The 18,785-nt window shown below is 41.5% G+C and overlaps 1 protein-coding gene across 6 annotated transcripts in view; it reads left to right on the top strand.

The window, feature by feature from the left end:
• TP53BP1 (tumor protein p53 binding protein 1) overlaps nucleotides 1-18,785 on the top strand; it is a 119,365-nt gene that overhangs the window by 2,637 nt on the left and 97,943 nt on the right. For 4 of the 6 annotated variants that reach the window (XM_012442206.2, XM_012442207.2, XM_012442208.2 and 1 more), the window contains exons 2-3: nucleotides 11,945-12,083; nucleotides 18,513-18,701. In XM_012442206.2, coding sequence (XP_012297629.2) covers nucleotides 18,695-18,701 — 7 coding nt within the window. In that variant the 5' untranslated portion in view covers nucleotides 11,945-12,083; nucleotides 18,513-18,694. Of the gene's footprint in view, nucleotides 1-10,939; nucleotides 12,084-18,512; nucleotides 18,702-18,785 lie in introns of those variants that run through there. The other 2 variants (XM_064365960.1, XM_012442205.3) reach the window with 2 other exon arrangements.

Genomic DNA, 18,785 nt, shown 5'->3' with positions numbered 1-18,785 from the left:
CTGGGCAACAGAGCAAGACTCTATCTCAAAAAGAAAAAAAAAAGAGAGAAAAAAGAAAACTGTGGAACATTAGCATCTGTGTCCCAGAATTTTATAAGCAAAGACAGAAAATGATCTGATGCATATGTAGAAGACATAGAAAACTGAATAAAAAATTAAATGCACATGTGAATTACAAAGTATTTAAAAACCTATTTTGAATTTAGGAAGTGTGTTATGGCAGAAGCCTGGTAGTTAAAGGATGCTATTCAAAGGCCCTTCCAAGGATATTACCAGTGGAAGGTCTTGACTATGAGTTGTCCAGGTTCTTGGCATGTTGAACAAAGAATTGAACTAGCCGGGCATGGTGGCTCACGCCTGCAATCCCCAGCACTTTGAGAGGCTGAGGTGGGTGGATCACCTGAGGTCAGGAGTTCAAGACCAGCCTAGCCAACTTGGTGAAACTCTATCTCTACTAAAAATATAAAAATTAGCCAGGTGTGCTGGTGGGCACCTGTAATCCCAGCTACTTGGGAAGCTGAGGCAGGAGAATTGCTTGAACCCGGGAGTCAGAGGTTGCAGTGAGTGAAGATTGCGCCACTGCACTCTAGCCTGGGTGACAGAGTAAGACTCCATCTCAAAAAAAAAAAAAAAAGAATTGGACAAAATGCACAAACAAAGCAATGGAAGACGAAAGCATAGATTTATTGAAGTGAAAGTACACTCCACAGAGTGGGAGTGGGCTCTAGTAAGCTGCTCAAGAGAACTGGTTGTAAAATCTTCTTGGGTTTAAGTACCCTTTGGAGGTTTCTTATTAATTACATCCTACCTAAATGAAGACTTGGCCTGTGTGACCAATTAGAGGGTGAAGTGGTGGCTTGGCCTGTGACCAATCAGAGACTGAAGAGAAGTTACACCCTATGCAAATGAAGACTTGGCTCCCACCAGTCAAAGGCTGAAGTGAAGGCTCCCTATCTCCAGACCCTATTCTCCTGCCTCAAGGGGATTATTAGGGACCTGCGATATGCATGATTTTCAGATACAGGTAGTAGTGTGTGGTGGCTATGGAGCCTCCTGTTGTGTTTCATTTAACTGTTGACCTCCTGGAATGACCAAGTATAATCTTTCTGGAGCTGTCCAATTCTGTAGCTTTTTCCACAGTCTCGCCAAGCAAAATTGGCAGATATGTGGCACACCAATGCTTTTAAACTGTTTGTGATGAAGCACCCTTGAATTGTTGAAGTTGTCTCTAAGGATCCACCACTGAAAAAGGAGTTTAGAAGAGGTGCAAGAGAAAGGCACTATTACAGGCTCTTTCCTTGGGTGGGCACTGGAGTGGGCACAAGGCAAAAAGATAGTATAAATCTCAAATGGTATGAAAAATATTGGCTAAGTTTAAACCAGTTAGGGAATTATCAACCCCAGGCCTTCATAATGCATAGTGATAAATTATCCAATAGGAAAATTAACCACATTCTTAACAAAGTGGGAAGGGCATCTCTAAGTTTTTCTGGAAATAATTTTATATTTGGCATTTAAAATAAAGTGTTAAAGTTGTCCTCATGAAAAATCAGAGCTTTACTTGTAATCAGTTACACTCTTTCTTTTTTTTTTTTTTTTTGAGTCGGAGTCTTGCTCTGTCACCAGGCTGGAGTGGAATGGCATGATCTTGGCTCACTGTAAACTCCTCCTGGATTCAAATAATTCTCCTGATTCAGCCTCCCAAGTAGCTGGGACTACAGGCACGCGCCACCATGCCCAGCTAATTTTTCTATTTTTAGTGGAGATGGGGTTTCACCATGTTGGCCAAGATGGTCTTGATCTCTTGACCTTGTGATTTGCTGGCCTCCGCCTCCCAAAGTGCTGGGATTACAGCCATGAGCCACTGTGCCTGGCCACACTCATCTTAAATTATGTGTTCATGAGGGAGAAGAACATCATAATTCTTTCAGTGCTTAAAGTCTCCATAAGATTTAAGACAACTCTGGCAATTCACAAAGAAAAGATGCTGGCCCTTCTCTTCTAGCCTGATGAATGTCATTAGTTTTTCTGGGGGTCTGAACTTATTTGGCAGAACTCCAGCCTGCTCTGCTGGATTGAATCATTTTATCCACCAAAATATCCAAAGGGAGCTGCATACAGCTCGGATTCCCACCCTGTACTCAGTTCTGCCTATAAAGCATTCTTACACAGCTAGAGGCGTGTTGGATTACAGAAGTGCTGTGTCAGAGGCTTATCCTTGGCTTTTGGGGGAAATACTATGATCATAATGCATACCAGCAGCCATAGGGTCACCTCAGCCTGAACAGCTGGTATGTCTGCAAAGGCATGGAGTAAAATAACCTTTAAAAAGGCACTGAGTAAAATAATATCTAAAAAGCTTCAGATGGGGAAGAAGTCTGCATTTATTGCTATTCTGGACCACAGAGCAGGCCAACAATAAATATTTTTCTAATTATTATTTGTTCCCATTAAGTAAATTGGTAGAGCAATGGCACTGGGTTTACCTTCCCCCTGCAGAGCATTGCAAAGGATGACGAAGAAATTTTCCCTTTTTTTCCCTCTCTTCCCACATTCTTTTATTTAAGAAAGTGATTCCCAAAAGCAAAAAAAGTATTTATTAGTACCATCTTCCCTTATCTATTCCATTAGCCTGTGAGATGGAAGGTAGTGTTTGTCTGTGACCTCTGATACTATCTCTTCCTTTAATCTGAGCAAAGCTACCTCTTATTGCAGGGATCTCTAAGATTTTCTTTGTGGTGGTAGAGATGATGGTGGTAGAGGATTCAAACCTAACTATATAACTTAGCTTTCAGGCCATACCTGTGTGAATGATATTTTGCATTTTTTTCCTCATAGTATTCATAGAATGGAGTTATTTTCTTTCAAGGAATGGTTGTGTTGAAGAAATATTCCCTTTACAATATCACAAAATCATAAATACTTTGTCTCTTTCTTCTCATTGGTTCCTTCTCAAAGATCCTTCACAATATCACAATATGCCCTAACTCAACTTCCCTTTCCAGCATTACTTCCTGGAAATATCCTGTTTTTTTTTTTTTTTTTTTTTTTTTTTTGGAGACAAAGTCTCGCTTTGTTACCTAAATTGGAGTGCAGTGGCACAATCTTGGCTCACTGCAACCTCCGCCTCTTGGGTTCAAGCCATTCTCCTCCCTCAGCCTCCCAAGTAGCTGGGATTACAGATGTGCATCACCATACCTGGCTAATTTTTTATATTTTTGGTAGAGACGGGGTTTCACCATGTTGGCCAGGCTGGTCTTGAACTCTTGGCCTCAAGTGATCCGCCCACCTTGGTCTCCCAAAGTACTGGGATTACAGGCATGAGCCACCATGCCCTGCTGCAAATATCCTGTATTAACCCCTTCATTCTGTCATTCTGAACCACTCGCCTTTCTCTCATTCTTGTATTTTCTGTTCAGGCTGTTCATTTCTCCTTGAATACTCTGTTTTCCTTAATTCTTATCTAAGGATTTATATATTTACCTTTACCTTATTTGTGGAATAAGCATCTCATTCCACAAAGGATTTATGGGATATGACTGAACTCAAACACAGCTGCTTCTGCAAAACTGACTTTCTCACTTACCAACTATATGAATTTTAGCAAGTTACTTATCTTCTCTGTGCTTCAGTTTCTGTCTGTAAAATTAAAATAATAGCACCTCACCTTATAGGGATTATTTTGAGAATTAAGTGGAACAACCTTTTAAATATGCTTAGCACAATGTCTGGAATGAATGAATGAATGAATGAATTCAATAATATTTATGGCCAGTCATAGTGGGTCACACCTATAATCCCAGCACTGTGGGAGGCCAAGGCAGGAGGATCACTTGAGGCAAAAGGATCACATGAAGTTGCAGTGAGCTATGATCATGCCGCTGCACTCCAGCTTGGGCAACACGGCAAGACTCTGTCTCAAAAACTTTTTTAGTTTATTGATTGATTTGTAGAGATGGGAGTCTTGCTATTTTGCATAGGCTGGTCTCAAACGCCTGGCCTCAAGCAGTTCTCCCATCTTGGTCTCCCAACGTGATGGGATTACAGGCTTTAGCCAACATTCCTGGCCCTCGAGTATACATTAAATTGTCTCTTGATTACCTGTAATACCTAACACAATGTAAATGCTAAGTAATTAGTTATATTGCATTGTTTGGGAAATAATGACAAGAAAAAAAGTCTGTGAATGTTCAGTACAGATGCACCCATCTTTTTTTTTTCCTGAATATTTTCAATTCATGGTTGGTTGAATCCACAGATGCAGAATCCGCGTATAGGGAAGGCTGACTATATTTTAAAACACTACAAAGAAGAATCAGGAGAAGGCAGGGTGAGACTTCAGACTAAGCTGTAAGTGGAAGCAGAGAGGGAAGGAAGGAGGACTGCAAAGGAATCTTATCCTATTTATTTAAGAAACTTATCTAAGAAAGTTTTGGCTAGGTCTAGGAAGAGTCCTTAAACCAGAGGCACCTGTTGAAGATCTTGCATCTTAATAGGAATGGGCCTACCTTTGTATTCCTGCTGTGCTTAAGCAATGGCTAGGACCAGCCTGTGGGAAATACGGCTTTGATGCAAATGTGATGGTAGATCCAGAAGGGCAGCAGGTGGAGCCATCAGTTAATTATGCTCTCAGAAAGTAGATATCAGTGGTGCATCTTGTTTCTTTTTTATTGAAATGGAGTTTCGCCCTTGTTGCCCAGGCTGGAGTGCAATGGTGTGATCTGGGCTTATTGCAACCTCCACCTCCCAGGTTCAAGCAATTCTGCCTCAGCCTCCCGAGTAGCTGGGATTACAGGTACCTGCCACCATGCCCGGCTAATTTTTTGTATTTTAGTATTTTGTATTTTTAGTAAAGACAGGGTTTCACTGTGTTAGCCAGGATGCTCTCGATCTCCTGACCTCGTGGTCTGCCTGCCTTGGGCTCCCAAAGTGTTAGGATTAGAGACGTGAGCCACTGTACCCAGCCCAGTGGTGCATTTTCATGGTTGCCACAGTACATACCGCATGAGGAAGTTTATCTGAAATTCTAGAGTGGGCAGAACTAATCTACAATGACAGAAAGCAAATAAATGATTGCCTCGGGTTGGGAATTGATTGCAAAAGTCACAAGAGAACTTTCTGGGGTGATTAAAATGTTCTATATTTGATTGGGGTCATAGCGCACATACACACACACACGCATTTGTTGAACTCATCAAAACCTACACTTAAAATGGGCCCATTTTAATTGTACATAAATGATATACAAAGTTGACTAAAAAACACAAGATAGACCGGGCCCAGTGGCTCACGCCTGTAATCCCAGCACTTTTGGAGGCCAAGGTGGGTGTACTGCTTGAGGCCAGGAGCTCAAGACCAGCCTGGCCTATATGGTGAAACCCCGTTTCTACTAAAAATACGAAAATTAGCCGGGGGTGGTGGTGTGCACCTGTAATCCCAGCTACTTGGGAGGCTTAGGCACAGGAATTGGTTAAACCCAGGAGACAGAAGTTGCAGTGAGCTGAGATCATGCCATCGCACTCCAGCTGGGGTGACAAAGTGAGACTCTGCCTCAAGAAAAAAAAAACAAAACAAAACATTAGATACTTCACACTGACAAAGCAAATATTAGTGAGAATGTGCAGCACCTGAAACTCTAATATTGTTGTTAGTGGAAGTATAAGGTTATACAATCATTTTATTTTTAATTTTTTTAGAGACAGAGTCTTGCTCTGTTGCCCAGGCTGGAGTGCAGTGGTGAGATCGTAGTTCACTGCAACCTTGAACTCCTGGGCTCAAGTGATCTTTCCACCTCAGCCTCCCTAGTAGCTGGTACTACAGGCTGGTGCCACCATGTCTGACTAATTTTTAAACATTTTTTGTAGAGATAGGCCTCCCTATATTGCCCAGGCTGGTCTTGAACTTCTGGCTCAAGCAAGCCTCGCACCTCAGCCTCCCAAAATGTTTAGATTACAGGCATGAGCCACTGTACGTAGCCTACAATCATTATTGAAAACCGTTTTTGGCAGTTTTCTTTTTTTTTGAGATGGAGTCTCCTCTCACCCAGGCTGGAGAGCAGTAGCATAATCTTGGCTTACTGCTACAACCTTCGCTTCCCAGGTTCAAGCAATTCTTCTGCCTCAGCCTCCCAAGTATCTGGGACTACAGGTGTGCACCACCACACCTGACTAATTTTTGTATTTTTAGTAGAGATGGGGTTTCACCATATTGGCCAGGCTGGTCTTGAACTCCTGACCTTGTGATCTACCAGCCTTGGCCTCCCAAGGTGCTGGGATTACTGATGTGAGCCACCACACCCGGCCTTGGCAGTTTCTTAAAAAGTGAAAGGAGCACACATCTCATGACCCAGCAGTTCCACTCCTAGTTATCTGCCCAAGAGAAATGAAAACATACGTTCACAAAATGAATTGTTTATAAATGTTTATAGCAACTTTATTTGTAATAGTATATAACAACCCAAATATGCAGTAATAGGAGAATTGACAAAACAAATGTGGTACATACAATAGAATGTTATTGAGCAATAAAAAAGAATGAAGTACTGATGGTTGTAGCAACATGCAAAATGTTGAGCAAAAGAAGCTGGACACAAAAGACCACATACTTGGTAATTCCATTTGTATCAAATAGTATTACCGGCCAGGTGCGGTGGCTCACACCTGTAATCCTAGCACTTTGGGAGGCCAAGGCGGGTAGATCACGAGGTCAGGAGTTAGAGACCAGTCTGGCCAATATAGTGAAACCCTGTCTCTACTAAAAATACAAAAAAATACCCAGGTGTGGTGGTGTGTGCCTGTAATCCCAGCTACTTAGGAGGCTGAGGCAGGAGAATTGCATGAACCTGGGAAACTGAGGTTGCACTGAGCCGAGATCACACCATTGCACTCCAGACTGGGAGACAGTGTGAGACTCCGTCTCAAAAAAAAAAAATAGTATTATAGGCCATATTAATCTATGGTCATAGAAGTTACAGTATGACTGCCTTATGGAATGGGGATTGACTAGAAGGGACCATGAATAACTCTGTGGAGTGATGAAAATGTTTTATATATTGATTGATAAATAGCTTTCATGGCTGTATACATTTGTCAAAGCTCATCAAATTACCAAGCATGGTGGCTCATACCTGTGATCCCAGCATTTTGGGAGGCTGAGGTGGGATGATTGCTTGAGCCCAGAAGTTCAAGACCTGCCTGGGCAACATAGTGAAACCCTGTCTCTACAAAAGAAAGAAAAGTTAGCCAGGCATGGTGGTGCATGCATGTAGTCCCAGCCCCTGGGGAGACTGAGATGGGAGGATCACTCCACCCCAGGAGCTGAGCCCAGGAGTTCAAGGCTGTGGTGAGCTGTGATCGAGCCATTCTACTCTAGCCTGGGCCACAGAGCATGACCCTGTCTCTTAAAAAAAAGAAATTACACAAGAGCTGTGCATTTCACTCTATTTAAATTTTACCTCAATAAAAAAATCAGTCACTAAAAATAAAAAATAAAAAAAATGAAAGAAACAAGTCTTACTATTGAATTGGTAGAATTATTTTTTAAAAGGCTTTAAAATACAGTAATTTAAGTTTATGTACATATGGTTTTTAGACAGAATCTCATTCTGTCACCCAGGCTGGTGTACGGTGACTTGATCACTGCTCATTGCAGACTTGACCTTCTGAGCTCAAGTGATCCTCCTGTGTTGGCCTCCCAAAGTTCTGGGATGTGAGCCACCATGCCTGGCCTGTTCATTTTCTTTGGGTGTGCTAATGATGTTCTTATGTTTAAAATATTCTCTTTATTTTATTTCTTTGAGATGGAGTCTCACTCTGTCACCCAGGCTGGAGTGCAGTGGCACGATCTTGGCTCACTGCAACTTCTACCTCCCAGGTTCAAGCGATTCTCCTGCCTTAGCCTCAAGACTAGCTGGGACTACAGGTGCCCACCACCATGCCCAACTAATTTTTGTATTTTTAGTAGAGACAGGTTTCACCATGTTTGCCAGGGTGGTCTCAAATTCCTGACCTCAGATGATCCACTCACCTCGGCCTCCCAAAGTGTTGGGATTACAGGTATGAGCTACTGAGGCTGGCCTAAAATATTCTCTATATATTAGACACAGAAGTATTTATGGATAAAATTATATGATGTCTGGGATTTGTTTAGAAATCAGTTTGGGGGAAGTGGGTGGAGATATAGATGAAATAAGATCGAGCATTTTTTGAAAAAAAAAGATTGAGCATTTGTTGATAATTGTTGATGGTGGATTATATAAGTATATAGGTTTTAAATTTTTTTTCTTTTTTTTTTTTTGAGACAGAGTTTCGCTCTTGTTACCCAGGCTGGAGTGCAATGGCGCGATCTGGGCTCACCGCAACCTCCGCCTCCTGAGTTCAGGCAATTCTCCTGCCTTAGCCTCCTGAGTAGCTGGGATTACAGGCATATGCCACCATGCCCAGCTAATTTTTTGTATTTTTAGTAGAGACGGGGGTTTCACCATGTTGACCAGGATGGTCTTGATCTCTTGACCTCGTGATCCACCCACCTCGGCCTCCCAAAGTGCTGGGATTACAGGTATGAGCCAACGCGCCCGGCTTAAATTTTTTTTCTATTAATAAAAACAATATCTGGCCATGCTCAGTGGCTCATGCTTGTAATCCCAGCACTTTGGGAGGCCAAGGCGGGCAGATCACTTGAGACTAGGAGTTTGAGACCAGCCTGGCCTACATGGTGAAACCCCATCTCTACTAAAAAATAAAAAAAAATTAGCCAGACGTGGTGATGGGCGCCTGTAATCCCAGCTACTCGGGAGGCTGAGGCAGGAGAATCACTTGAACCTGGAAGGTGGAGGTTGTAGTGAGTTGAGATCATGCCATCGCAATCCATCCTGGGCAACAAGACCGAAACTCTGTCTCAAAAAAAAAAAAGATAGTATCTTCAAGCTTTTTCTTATAAGCAACCACAAGGGTGAAGTTACCATCAACTGAGTTGGGGAAGGCTGTAGGTGGAGCAGGTTGGGTAGAAGAGATGAGTTCAATTTTAAGCATGTTGAGTTTGAGATGTCAGTTGGACATCAAAATGGAGATATTGAATAGGCAGTTAGAGATATAAATTTTGTAATCTGTGAGAGAGGTGTGGGTTGAAGATATAGTTAGGAGTCTTTGGCATATATATTGTATTTATAGCAATGAGACTGGACAACATCAAGAAAGGAGTGAGAGTAAATAGAACTTAGAACATAGTAAGTACTCAAGAAGTATTCATTATAAACACGTGAATAAAATTCTTTCTATTTCTGTCTCACAATTCCTACAGATCTTTTATTGTATCTTGTACTATCATTGTTTATATGTCTTATCTCCTTCCTAGATTGTAAATTCCTTGAAACTAGAAACTAGATGTTATTTATCCTTTACAGTGCTCTCTACCACCACCATGGAGCCAAAATGGTGCCTCGCATTTAAGTGAATTGAAATTAATAAATGAACCTGAGTTTGTGAAGAAACTTTTGGCCCATTTTATGGGTTTTCTGACTTGCTCTGATTTTGGGTTCTTGAGACTCTGTGTGATGTGTTTATATGTGCGTAGAGCCAAGATGTGTTACTGTTATTCTTGCCACTAGTTAGACCACTAGCTCTGTACAGCCCAGATTAGCCTGTACCCAACCATACTGAAGACAGAAGGAATACAGGTCAGCTGACTCAGAATAGAGTATGAAGAGGCAAAAATGACGCAGGAAGTAGGATCCAAGAGTAGGCACTGTTTTCATGCGATGTTACTTTTACTTTATTATTATTATTTTTAACTTTTATTTTAGATTCAGGGGTACATGTGCAGGTTTGTTAAATAGGTAAGTTGCATTATCACGGGGTTTGGTGTACAGATTATTTTGCCATCCAGGTAACAAGCATAGTAACTGATAGTTTTTGATTCTTACCCTCCTCCCTCCCTCCCCCTCAAGCAGGCCCTGGAGTCTGTTGTTTCCCTCTTTGTACATAGACATTACTTTATGTATACTCATACAACTTCAGAAGATGAGCAACAATTTCACAGCTTAGCCACTAGCACACAGTGGTGTCCTTGTCCACTGAAGTCTTCTCTTACATTCTTTTTAGATTTCTCAGCCCCAGAACATAAAAACTCCCTTCTTCCCATTGAGACATGAGTTTAGGAGTAACTTTTTTTTTTCCAATTTTCAAAATGAACTTTTCACCCTTCACCATCCTGGCTCTGATTTCTGGCAGTTTCCACAGTCTCTATGTGTATTCCTTCTCTTGTCCTCATGCTGTTCCTATGTTAGTTGCAGGTTAACTTTTCTTTAGTTTTGCTTAGTACTAAGCTACCCAGCTCCAATCTTGGATAATTTGGTACCACTCTCTCTCTTCTTTATTTAATGACCACAGTATAATCATCAAGGTCAGAAAAATAACATTGATTCATTACTAATCTACAGACCTTATTCAGATAGCAACAGTGCTCCCATCAGAATTATTTATAGAAGAAGGAAAACCAAGTTCTTGTCTAGGATTCAATTCTGGATCACCTGTTGCATTTAATGGTTTTGACTTTGTAGTTCTTAAATCTAGAACATTTCTTCATACTTGCTTTTTTTTTTTTTTTTTTTTTTGTGATGGAGTTTCACTCTTATTGCCCAGGCTGGAGTGCAATGGCATGATCTCAGCCCATCTCAACCTCTGCCTCCAGGGTTCGAGTGATTCTCCTGCCTCAGCCTCCTGAGTAGCTGGGATTACAGGCATGCACCACTACGCCCGGCTAATTTTGTATTTTTAGTAGAGACGGGGTTTCTCTATGTTGATCAGGCTGGTCTTGAACTCCCCACCTCAGGTGATCCGCCCGCCTCAGCCACTCAAAATGCTGGGATTACAGGCGTGAGCCACCGCGCCCGGCCATTTCTTGATATTTTCATTGTCATTCTTGACCTTGGCAACACTTCTTTCTTTCTCGTTCTCTCTCTCTCTTTGGAGAATATGGGTTGTTTATTTGTAGAGCACCCATTAATGTGGGTTTATCTGATTTTTCTCATGATCAGATTCAGGTTGTAAATTTTTGGCAGGAATACAGTTAAAGTGTGATATATCTTCAGTGTATCATATCAAGTGACATGAATGGCTTTTGTTCCCTTACTGGTATATTACCTGGGATCACTTGGTTGAGTTGGTGAATATGAGGTTTCTTCCACAGCAAATTTACTACTTTTCTCTTCGTAATAATTCAGTATATTTTAGGGATATACTTTGAGATCATGTATATGCCCTCTTTTACCATATTATGAGTTTTAGCATGAATGATATTTATTTTGAATCATCTTTATTGTGAAATATAGCACAAAGTGAACAAAATAAAATATAAATTACAAATTTATGAATTATAAATAGTACAACTGTGTAAAGCCTCTGGTAATAAGAAATAGAACATTTCCAAGCACCTCACATGCCTCTTAATGAATGACAACCCCACTGTTCCCTATAAAATTGACCATACATCTGACTTTTATTGCACTTATTAAAATTTTTTATGACCTAAGTATGCATCTTTAAATATTAAAGCTTAGTCTCATTGAAAAACTTTTGTTACTGTAGTAAAATACACATAACATAAATGTACCATTATAACCATTTTTAAGTGTATGGGTTCAGTGGCATTAAGTACATTTACATTGTTGTGCAACCATCACCACCATCCATCTCCAGAACTTTTTCATCTTCCCAAACTGAAGCTCTGTAAATCGTTAAACAATAAGTTCCCTTTCCTCCCTCCTCCTAGCTCCTGGCAGCCACTATTCTACTTTCTCTCTTTCTGAATTTGCCTGCTCTAGGTACCTCATATAAGTGGAATCACACAAAATTTGTTCTTTCTGTCTGGCTTATTTCCCTTAGCATAGTATTTTCAAGGTTCATCTGTGTTGAGCATGTTGGTATCACTCTCGATTTTTATTCTGTAGTTCTGGCTTCCAGGAAGTTAGGAATTGGAAAAAAAGCTGAGATGATGGAGGAGAGCCAGGATATATCGAGTCACAAGATGAGAATTTTGAGGAGCGAATGGCAACAGCATCATACACTACAGACGTCAAAGATAATGAGGTAATTTGTTGTTGTTATTTTTTGAGACAGAGTCTTGCTGTGTAGCCCAGCCTGGAGTGCAGTGGTGTGATATCAGCTCACTGTGAGTTCCACCTCCTGGGTTCAAGTGATTCTTCTACCTCAGCCTCCTGAGTAGCTGGGAATACAGGTGTGTGCCACCATGCCTGGCTGATTTTTGTATTTTCAGTAGAGATGGGGTTTCACCATGCTGGCCAGGCTGGTCTTGAACTCCTGGACTCAAGCAATCCGCCTGCCTTGGCCTCCCAAAGTACTGAGATTACTTGAGTTACCGCGCCTGGCTGATAATGAGGTAATTTGACAAGAAAATTTTAGAATCAGTCATTAACATGTATAAAGTAACTACTTTGTGTCTGGCATTGTGCTAGGAATTAGATTTATGGAGGTTGAAGCCAGATCGCCATTGTAGAGAAGTAGAGTGGAGGGGAGATGCTACTTGAATGTGAAGATTGATTGCTTTTATAAAAAGAGGGAGAACCCAGAAAAGGGGGGATGGCAGCCTCCATCATTATTCAAATAGGAAGGCTAGGCATAGTGCCTCATGCCTGTAATCTCAGCACTTTGGGAGGTGAAGGTGGGAGGATTGCTTGAGCCCAGGAGTTTGAGACCAGCCTGGGCAACATGGCAAAACCTCATCTCTACAAGAAAATAAAAAAATTAGCTGGGCATGGTGGTGTGTGCTTGTAGTCCTAGCTGCTGGGGATGCTAAGGTGGGAGGATCGCTTGAGCCCAGGAGGTTGAGGCTGCAGTGAGCTGTGATCATGCCACTGCACCCCAGCCTGGGCAACAGAGTAAGACCTTGTCTCGAGAAAAATCCAACCAACAAACCAACCAATATATTCAGATGGGGCTAGGCCAGGCACTGTGGCTCACACCTGTAATCTCAGCACTTTGGGAGGCTGAGGGAGGCGGATCACTTGAGTCCAGGAGTTTAAGACTAGCCTAGGCAACATAGTGAGACCCTGTCTCACATGCCTGTAGTGTTAGCTACTCAGGAGGCTGAGGTGGGAGGATCACTTAAGCCTGTGAAGTCAAGGCTGCAATCAGCCATGCTCCTGCCACTGTACTTCAGCCTGGGTGACAGAGTGAGACCCTGCCTCAAGGAAAAAAAAAATTCAAATGGTCAAGAATTCTGGGTTTCCCCCCCACCCCACATATCACAACTTTCTGTTTCTTTTTTTTCTGTTTCCAGGTATGTGGCTCCTAGTAGTCGAGCTTTTATTATTTTTATTTTTATTTATTTTTTAGACAGAGTTTTGCTCTTGTTGCCCAGGCTAGAGTGCAGTGGTGCAATCTCGGCTCACTGGCACCTCCACCTCCTGGGTTCAAGTGATTCTCCTGCCTCAGCCTCCCAAGTAGGTGGGATTACAGGTGCCTGGCTAATTTTTTGTACTTTTAGTAGAGACAAGGTTTGACCAGGTTGGCCAGGCTGGTCTTAAATTCCTGACCTCAGGTGATCCACCCGCCTTGGCCTCACAAAGTGTTGGGATTACAGGGGCGAGCCACCACGCCTGGCCAGTTGAAATATCCAAAAAGGACTGAATATTTGAAAAGGTAGAAGGGAGAAAATTGCAGCTAATACTGCAGTCAAAAGTGTCCTTGGTATTGTGTGTCTGAGAGAGATTCAGGTTAATAAGAGGGCCCACAGCTGATTGGCTGGCCAGAAAATGAAGACATCTAAAAGGGGGAGCAGTGTGCTGAGTTGGCACAGTGCTGCTAATTGTGCCTCAGGAGCCTCATCTGTACTTGGGTATGACAGAGTTGAGGGCTCTAGAAAGGTTCAGAAAGTGGGTTAAAATGAACAGGAGTTCAAAATAAAATGTGACAGAGATATACAATGAAATATTATTCAGCCTTAAAAATGAAAGAAATTTTGACACATGCTACAACATGGATGAACCCTGAAGATATGCTAAGTGAAAAAAGCCAGACACAAAACAACAAATATTGTATAATTGCACTCATATAAGGTACATAGAGTAGGCAAACTGGTAAAGACAGAAGGCAGAATAGTGGTTGCCAGGGGGAAGGGAGGAATGGGGATTTATTGTTTAATGAGTTACAGAGCTTTAGTTTGGGAAGATGACAATTTTCTGGAGCTGGATGGTGGTGGGGTTGTACAATAATGTGAATGTACTTAATGCTGCTAAACTGTACACTTAAAAATGGTTAAAATGGTAAATTTTATGTTATATATATTTTACCACAATAAAAAATGTACAGGAACAACATGCCAAAATGTTAACTAGGTGAAGGGTTTATGAGAGATTATTATTATTTGAGACAGGGTCATGCTCTGTCATCGAGTTCGGAGTGCAGTGGTGAGACCATGGCTCACTGTAGCCTCGACCTCCTGGCTCAAGCAATCCTCATACTTCAGCCTCCCAAAGTGCTGGGATTATAGGCATAAGCCATCACACCTGGCCTATATTATTTTTCATTACACTCTTCTTGCAACTTTTCTTTTGCTTTGAACTTTTTCAAAATAAAAAGTTTACTTACAAAAATTGACAGAATGAAGTTCTGGAAAGGTAAGATATACAACAGTTGGAATTGCTTCTACTGCAAAGGTTGCAAGTATCTACATGTGTATCATCCTACAGTTAGGAGTTTAATATAGTATTACAAGCAATTATTGACTGCCTTAAACAATTCGGCTTTCACTTTTTAATTATATCATCACCTCTTTGTTGACTTCTTTATAGGCCGTGGAGTTGACAACTCTGAGTAGAAACCCAGGTTCTCCTCTGTTTTCATCACATTATTTTAATTATTATGAATTCACAGACTATTAGGGACACTCATATTCAGAATTCAAATAAAAATATATTCTAAAACAAAAGATTTGTCTCAACTGTTTTACAGTTTGTCATTGCTTCTCTTCAATCATGGTTATGTAAAACCTCTGCAGTTATGCAGACTAGTTCAAATTTCCACGCTTTTTATTAGCTCTGAGATGTTGCACAAATTATTTAATTTCTCCAAACCTTAGTTTGCTCATGTATAACCCTTATAGAATTATGAGGCTTTCAGGTGAGATAATGAATATAATACAGCCCAGTACCTGCCACATAGCAAAAATGTAATATATGTTGTTAATTAGTTTTATTATTGGTATATACCTGAACATGATTGTATAGATCCAAGTGCAATAGGTCCAAGTGCAACAGGCAGGTTAGGGATCAGAATCAATTATAGGTTACCTGTAAGTCAGCATATAATACTTTATTTAATATTATAGCTTAAATGGAATATGTAATTGGCTGGACACAGTGGCTCACCCCTGTAATCCAGCACTTTGGGAGGCTGAAGTGGGTGGATCACTTGAGGTCAGGCATTTGAGACCAGCCTGGTCAACATGGTGAAAACCCATCTCTACTAAAAATACCAAAAAAATAGCTGTGCATGGTGGTGTGCACCTGTAATCCCAGCTATATAGGAGGCTGACGCAGGAGACTCCCTTGGGCCAGCAAGCACAGGTTGCAGTGAGTTGAGATCGAGCAACTGCCCTCCAGCCTGGGTGACAGAGTGAGACTCCATTTTCACACACACACACACACACACACACACACACACACACACACACACACACACACATATACATATATATATATATATATATATAATTTCTTTCCTGTCATTAAATATGGTTGGCACTTGTCAAGTCTCCTCAGTAGAGTACTCTGCCACTGAGCTCCAAAACTATGAGTTTCCATAAAGCAACTTTAAAGGTTTGTGAATAATACCTGTGAGGGAAGAATGAGCTGGCTAGAGTTCCTTTGCTTAGAGAAGTCTTTGAGGAGACTTCAGAAAAAGACTCAGAAACTGAAATTAAGTCATATAGCATTTAGATTTGTTGTTTGTTTGAAATTTATTATAGAATTATAGGATCTAATGAGATGATCCCAACTTAATGACATCCACCCACATTTTAAAGATACCAGTTAAAGACAATATGAGAGGAAATGGCTTTAAATTCTAGAATAAAGGATTTAGGCTAGAAGACTAGAAGATTAGGCTTAAAAGAAAAATTTATGACAATGAGGTTTGTTAAACTTTAAATCGAGTTAACAGATCTGATGAGTCTTCTCTGTAAGGGCTTTAGAGATAAGTTAGATTTGTCTGTCTAAGGTGGTTTAGATAAAGATGCACTTGTAGACAGAAGATGTGCTGCTGGTCCTTTGCAGACTAGGGGTCAATAAAGGCCTTTGGCTCACCTAGCTGCAATCAGTCACAGCCTCCATGGGTAACCATTCTGCCTGTAGTTTCTGTTTTTCAGGATTATTTAATGATTAATTTAATTGCAACACTGCCTAACAAGGAATTAACAGTTTTTCTTAACAGGTTTTTTTTAAGACTCTTATTTTGTTTAGTAATGCAAATGGATCAGGCTCATTCATTTATTCATCTGTTTACTTTTACTCAGGTTGAGGTTTTTAGTTTTTTTTTGTTTTTTGTTATTGTTTGTTTCAGACAGGGTCTCACTCTCTTGCCCAGGCTGGAGTGCATTGGTGCAGTCTTGGCTCATTGCAACCTCTGCCTCCTAGTTGAGATCCTTCCACCTCAGCCTCCTGAGCTGAGACTACAGGAACATGCTACCACACCCAGCTAATTTTTTTTCATATTTTTTGTAGCAGTGGGGTTTTACTATGTTGCCCAGGCTGGTCTTGAATTCCTGGGCTCAAGCAATCCACCTGCCTTGGCCTCCCAAATTGGGATTACAGATGTAAGCCCCTGAGCCCAACCATTTTATGAGTTTTGACAAACATACTTGTCAAGTAATGAAACATACCTGTTTATTTGTGTCTCACCTGGGGGGAAGCAGAAGCAGACTGGAGAAGAAAAACAAAAGGTGACTTTTGGGGGATTTTTATGGGACTCAAGGTCATGATTTGCTCATAACAGGACCTGGTTGGTTGTGCCCTCTCAAATAGAGCAGATGAACTCACTTTGTCCACCTAGTGTAGTTAGTATTGATCTTACCTGGTCCTTTAAGTATTAAGTTTGTTTAGTCACTGGTCTTCTGTAACTTTAGGAATAGAGTATGAAAAGAGTCCATTATAAATGATTTTAAGATTAAGAAGTGAGATGTGTCTCTGTGTGGTCCATTTCATTTTAGCTCCACTAATAAAATATTCTGGGGACCATAATTATGTTCTAGTTATGGCAGTAATAGATTATAGATTTTTCAGGACAGTTTCAAGGAGTCAGTTCTTTTGTTCCCATAAGTAACATGTATTCAGACAACATGCCTTGATTTTGGTTTGGAAAATATGATCACTGTAATTTATAGCAGCAATGAGAAGATTGGTAGGAAGCTCCACTTCAGCTTTGCCTATATCAAGTGCTGAATTGGGCATTTACACAAAAGGAGAATCATGGTTGGGCTGTGCTGAAATAAATCAACCTGGGGTAGAAAGAGAAAACTGCCTTCTATTGAATGCCTACTATGTATATGCTTGGCATTGTGCTAGGTGCTTTCCCTGTTGACAGCTGCTCTGGCTAGAATTCTATCCTGGATCCAACTGCCACTTAAATAATAAATGCCCACCCCTCAACAACAGAAAAAACCTAAACACATATGCCTCACGAGGCTTGGTTCATTAAGACTTGTCGCAGCTGCCACACCCTCTTTAAGACCCTGGCACCATAATTAGGATAATAGAATCTCTGGGCTTGGAGGTATATTTGAGGTCATTTAGTTAGAAAGGGTGGCAGCTGTTCTCTTTACCACGGAGTTTGAGAATGACAGCTCACTTCTTTTAATGGGAGGTGCAAAATATGTCTGGGGCTGTAGTCTCTGTAGGCAATCCCAGAAAAGATAAAGCTACAATAAACAAATGTGACGCTTGAAATACGTTCTAGGCTGGAAAGGGCAATGGGAAGAAATATGGCTTACTGGAGCTCTGATACAATGTAAAAACAAACAAAACCCAAAAACACCCTGGCAGAGATATAATGTCAAGTCCTTAAATTCAGAATAGAGGCCCACAAAAGGGATCCTGATCGACACAGGTTAACCCTGTGTCAAAGAAGAAAGAGTCTCTCCGTTTTACCAGCTCTGAAGTACTAGCCATCCTCAAGTCACTTCTTCTTTGCCCTGTTAGGAGAAAGCTGGGAAACTCTCTCCTTTTCCAGGAAAGAGGATGAGAGAAGGGAATTAAGGGGCATGAACGAGAAAAAGCAGGTAGAGGTTCTGAAATGTCTGAGTAGTGGTAAATGCAATCGTACTGGAAGCAAGGGAAGGTATTTCACGCCCTCTCAAGGTCCCTTCGGTTCAAGGATACCGTCATTCTCCGGCTGTGCTAAGGGGAGGGCCTGCAACGTCCATGCTGCCATGGAAACGCGCCGCCGTGTTCCTTTTTCTTACGTGGGGCGGGGCACTCTGCCTCAGCTGCCTATCATCCATAGGATTTCTTGAGTGGCGGGCAGTAGCAGCGAATGGACGATCCGATATTGTGTGACGCGCCGGGAAAGGGGGAGTTCGCGGCCGGTGGCGGCGGTGGCGACAGCGGCGACCTGGGGATCGATCTGGAGGGACTTGGGGAGCGTGCAGAAACCTCTTGCTCGAGTGCGAGGGACCTCCCGCCGGGATGCCTGGTACTGTTTGGAGAGAAATGGGAGTGCAGTGGGCTCTGAAGGCCTGGATTTCGGGTCTGAAGGGATGGCTGACCGGAGGGGGCG

The sequence above is a fragment of the Aotus nancymaae genome, unplaced genomic scaffold (assembly GCF_030222135.1).
Source record: "Aotus nancymaae isolate 86718 unplaced genomic scaffold, 86718_ANA_hifiasm-v0.15.2.pri h1tg000062l, whole genome shotgun sequence".
Taxonomy (NCBI): domain Eukaryota; kingdom Metazoa; phylum Chordata; class Mammalia; order Primates; family Aotidae; genus Aotus; species Aotus nancymaae.
Note: the sequence above shows the minus strand (reverse complement) of the source record. Positions and strands in the feature narration are given on the sequence as shown.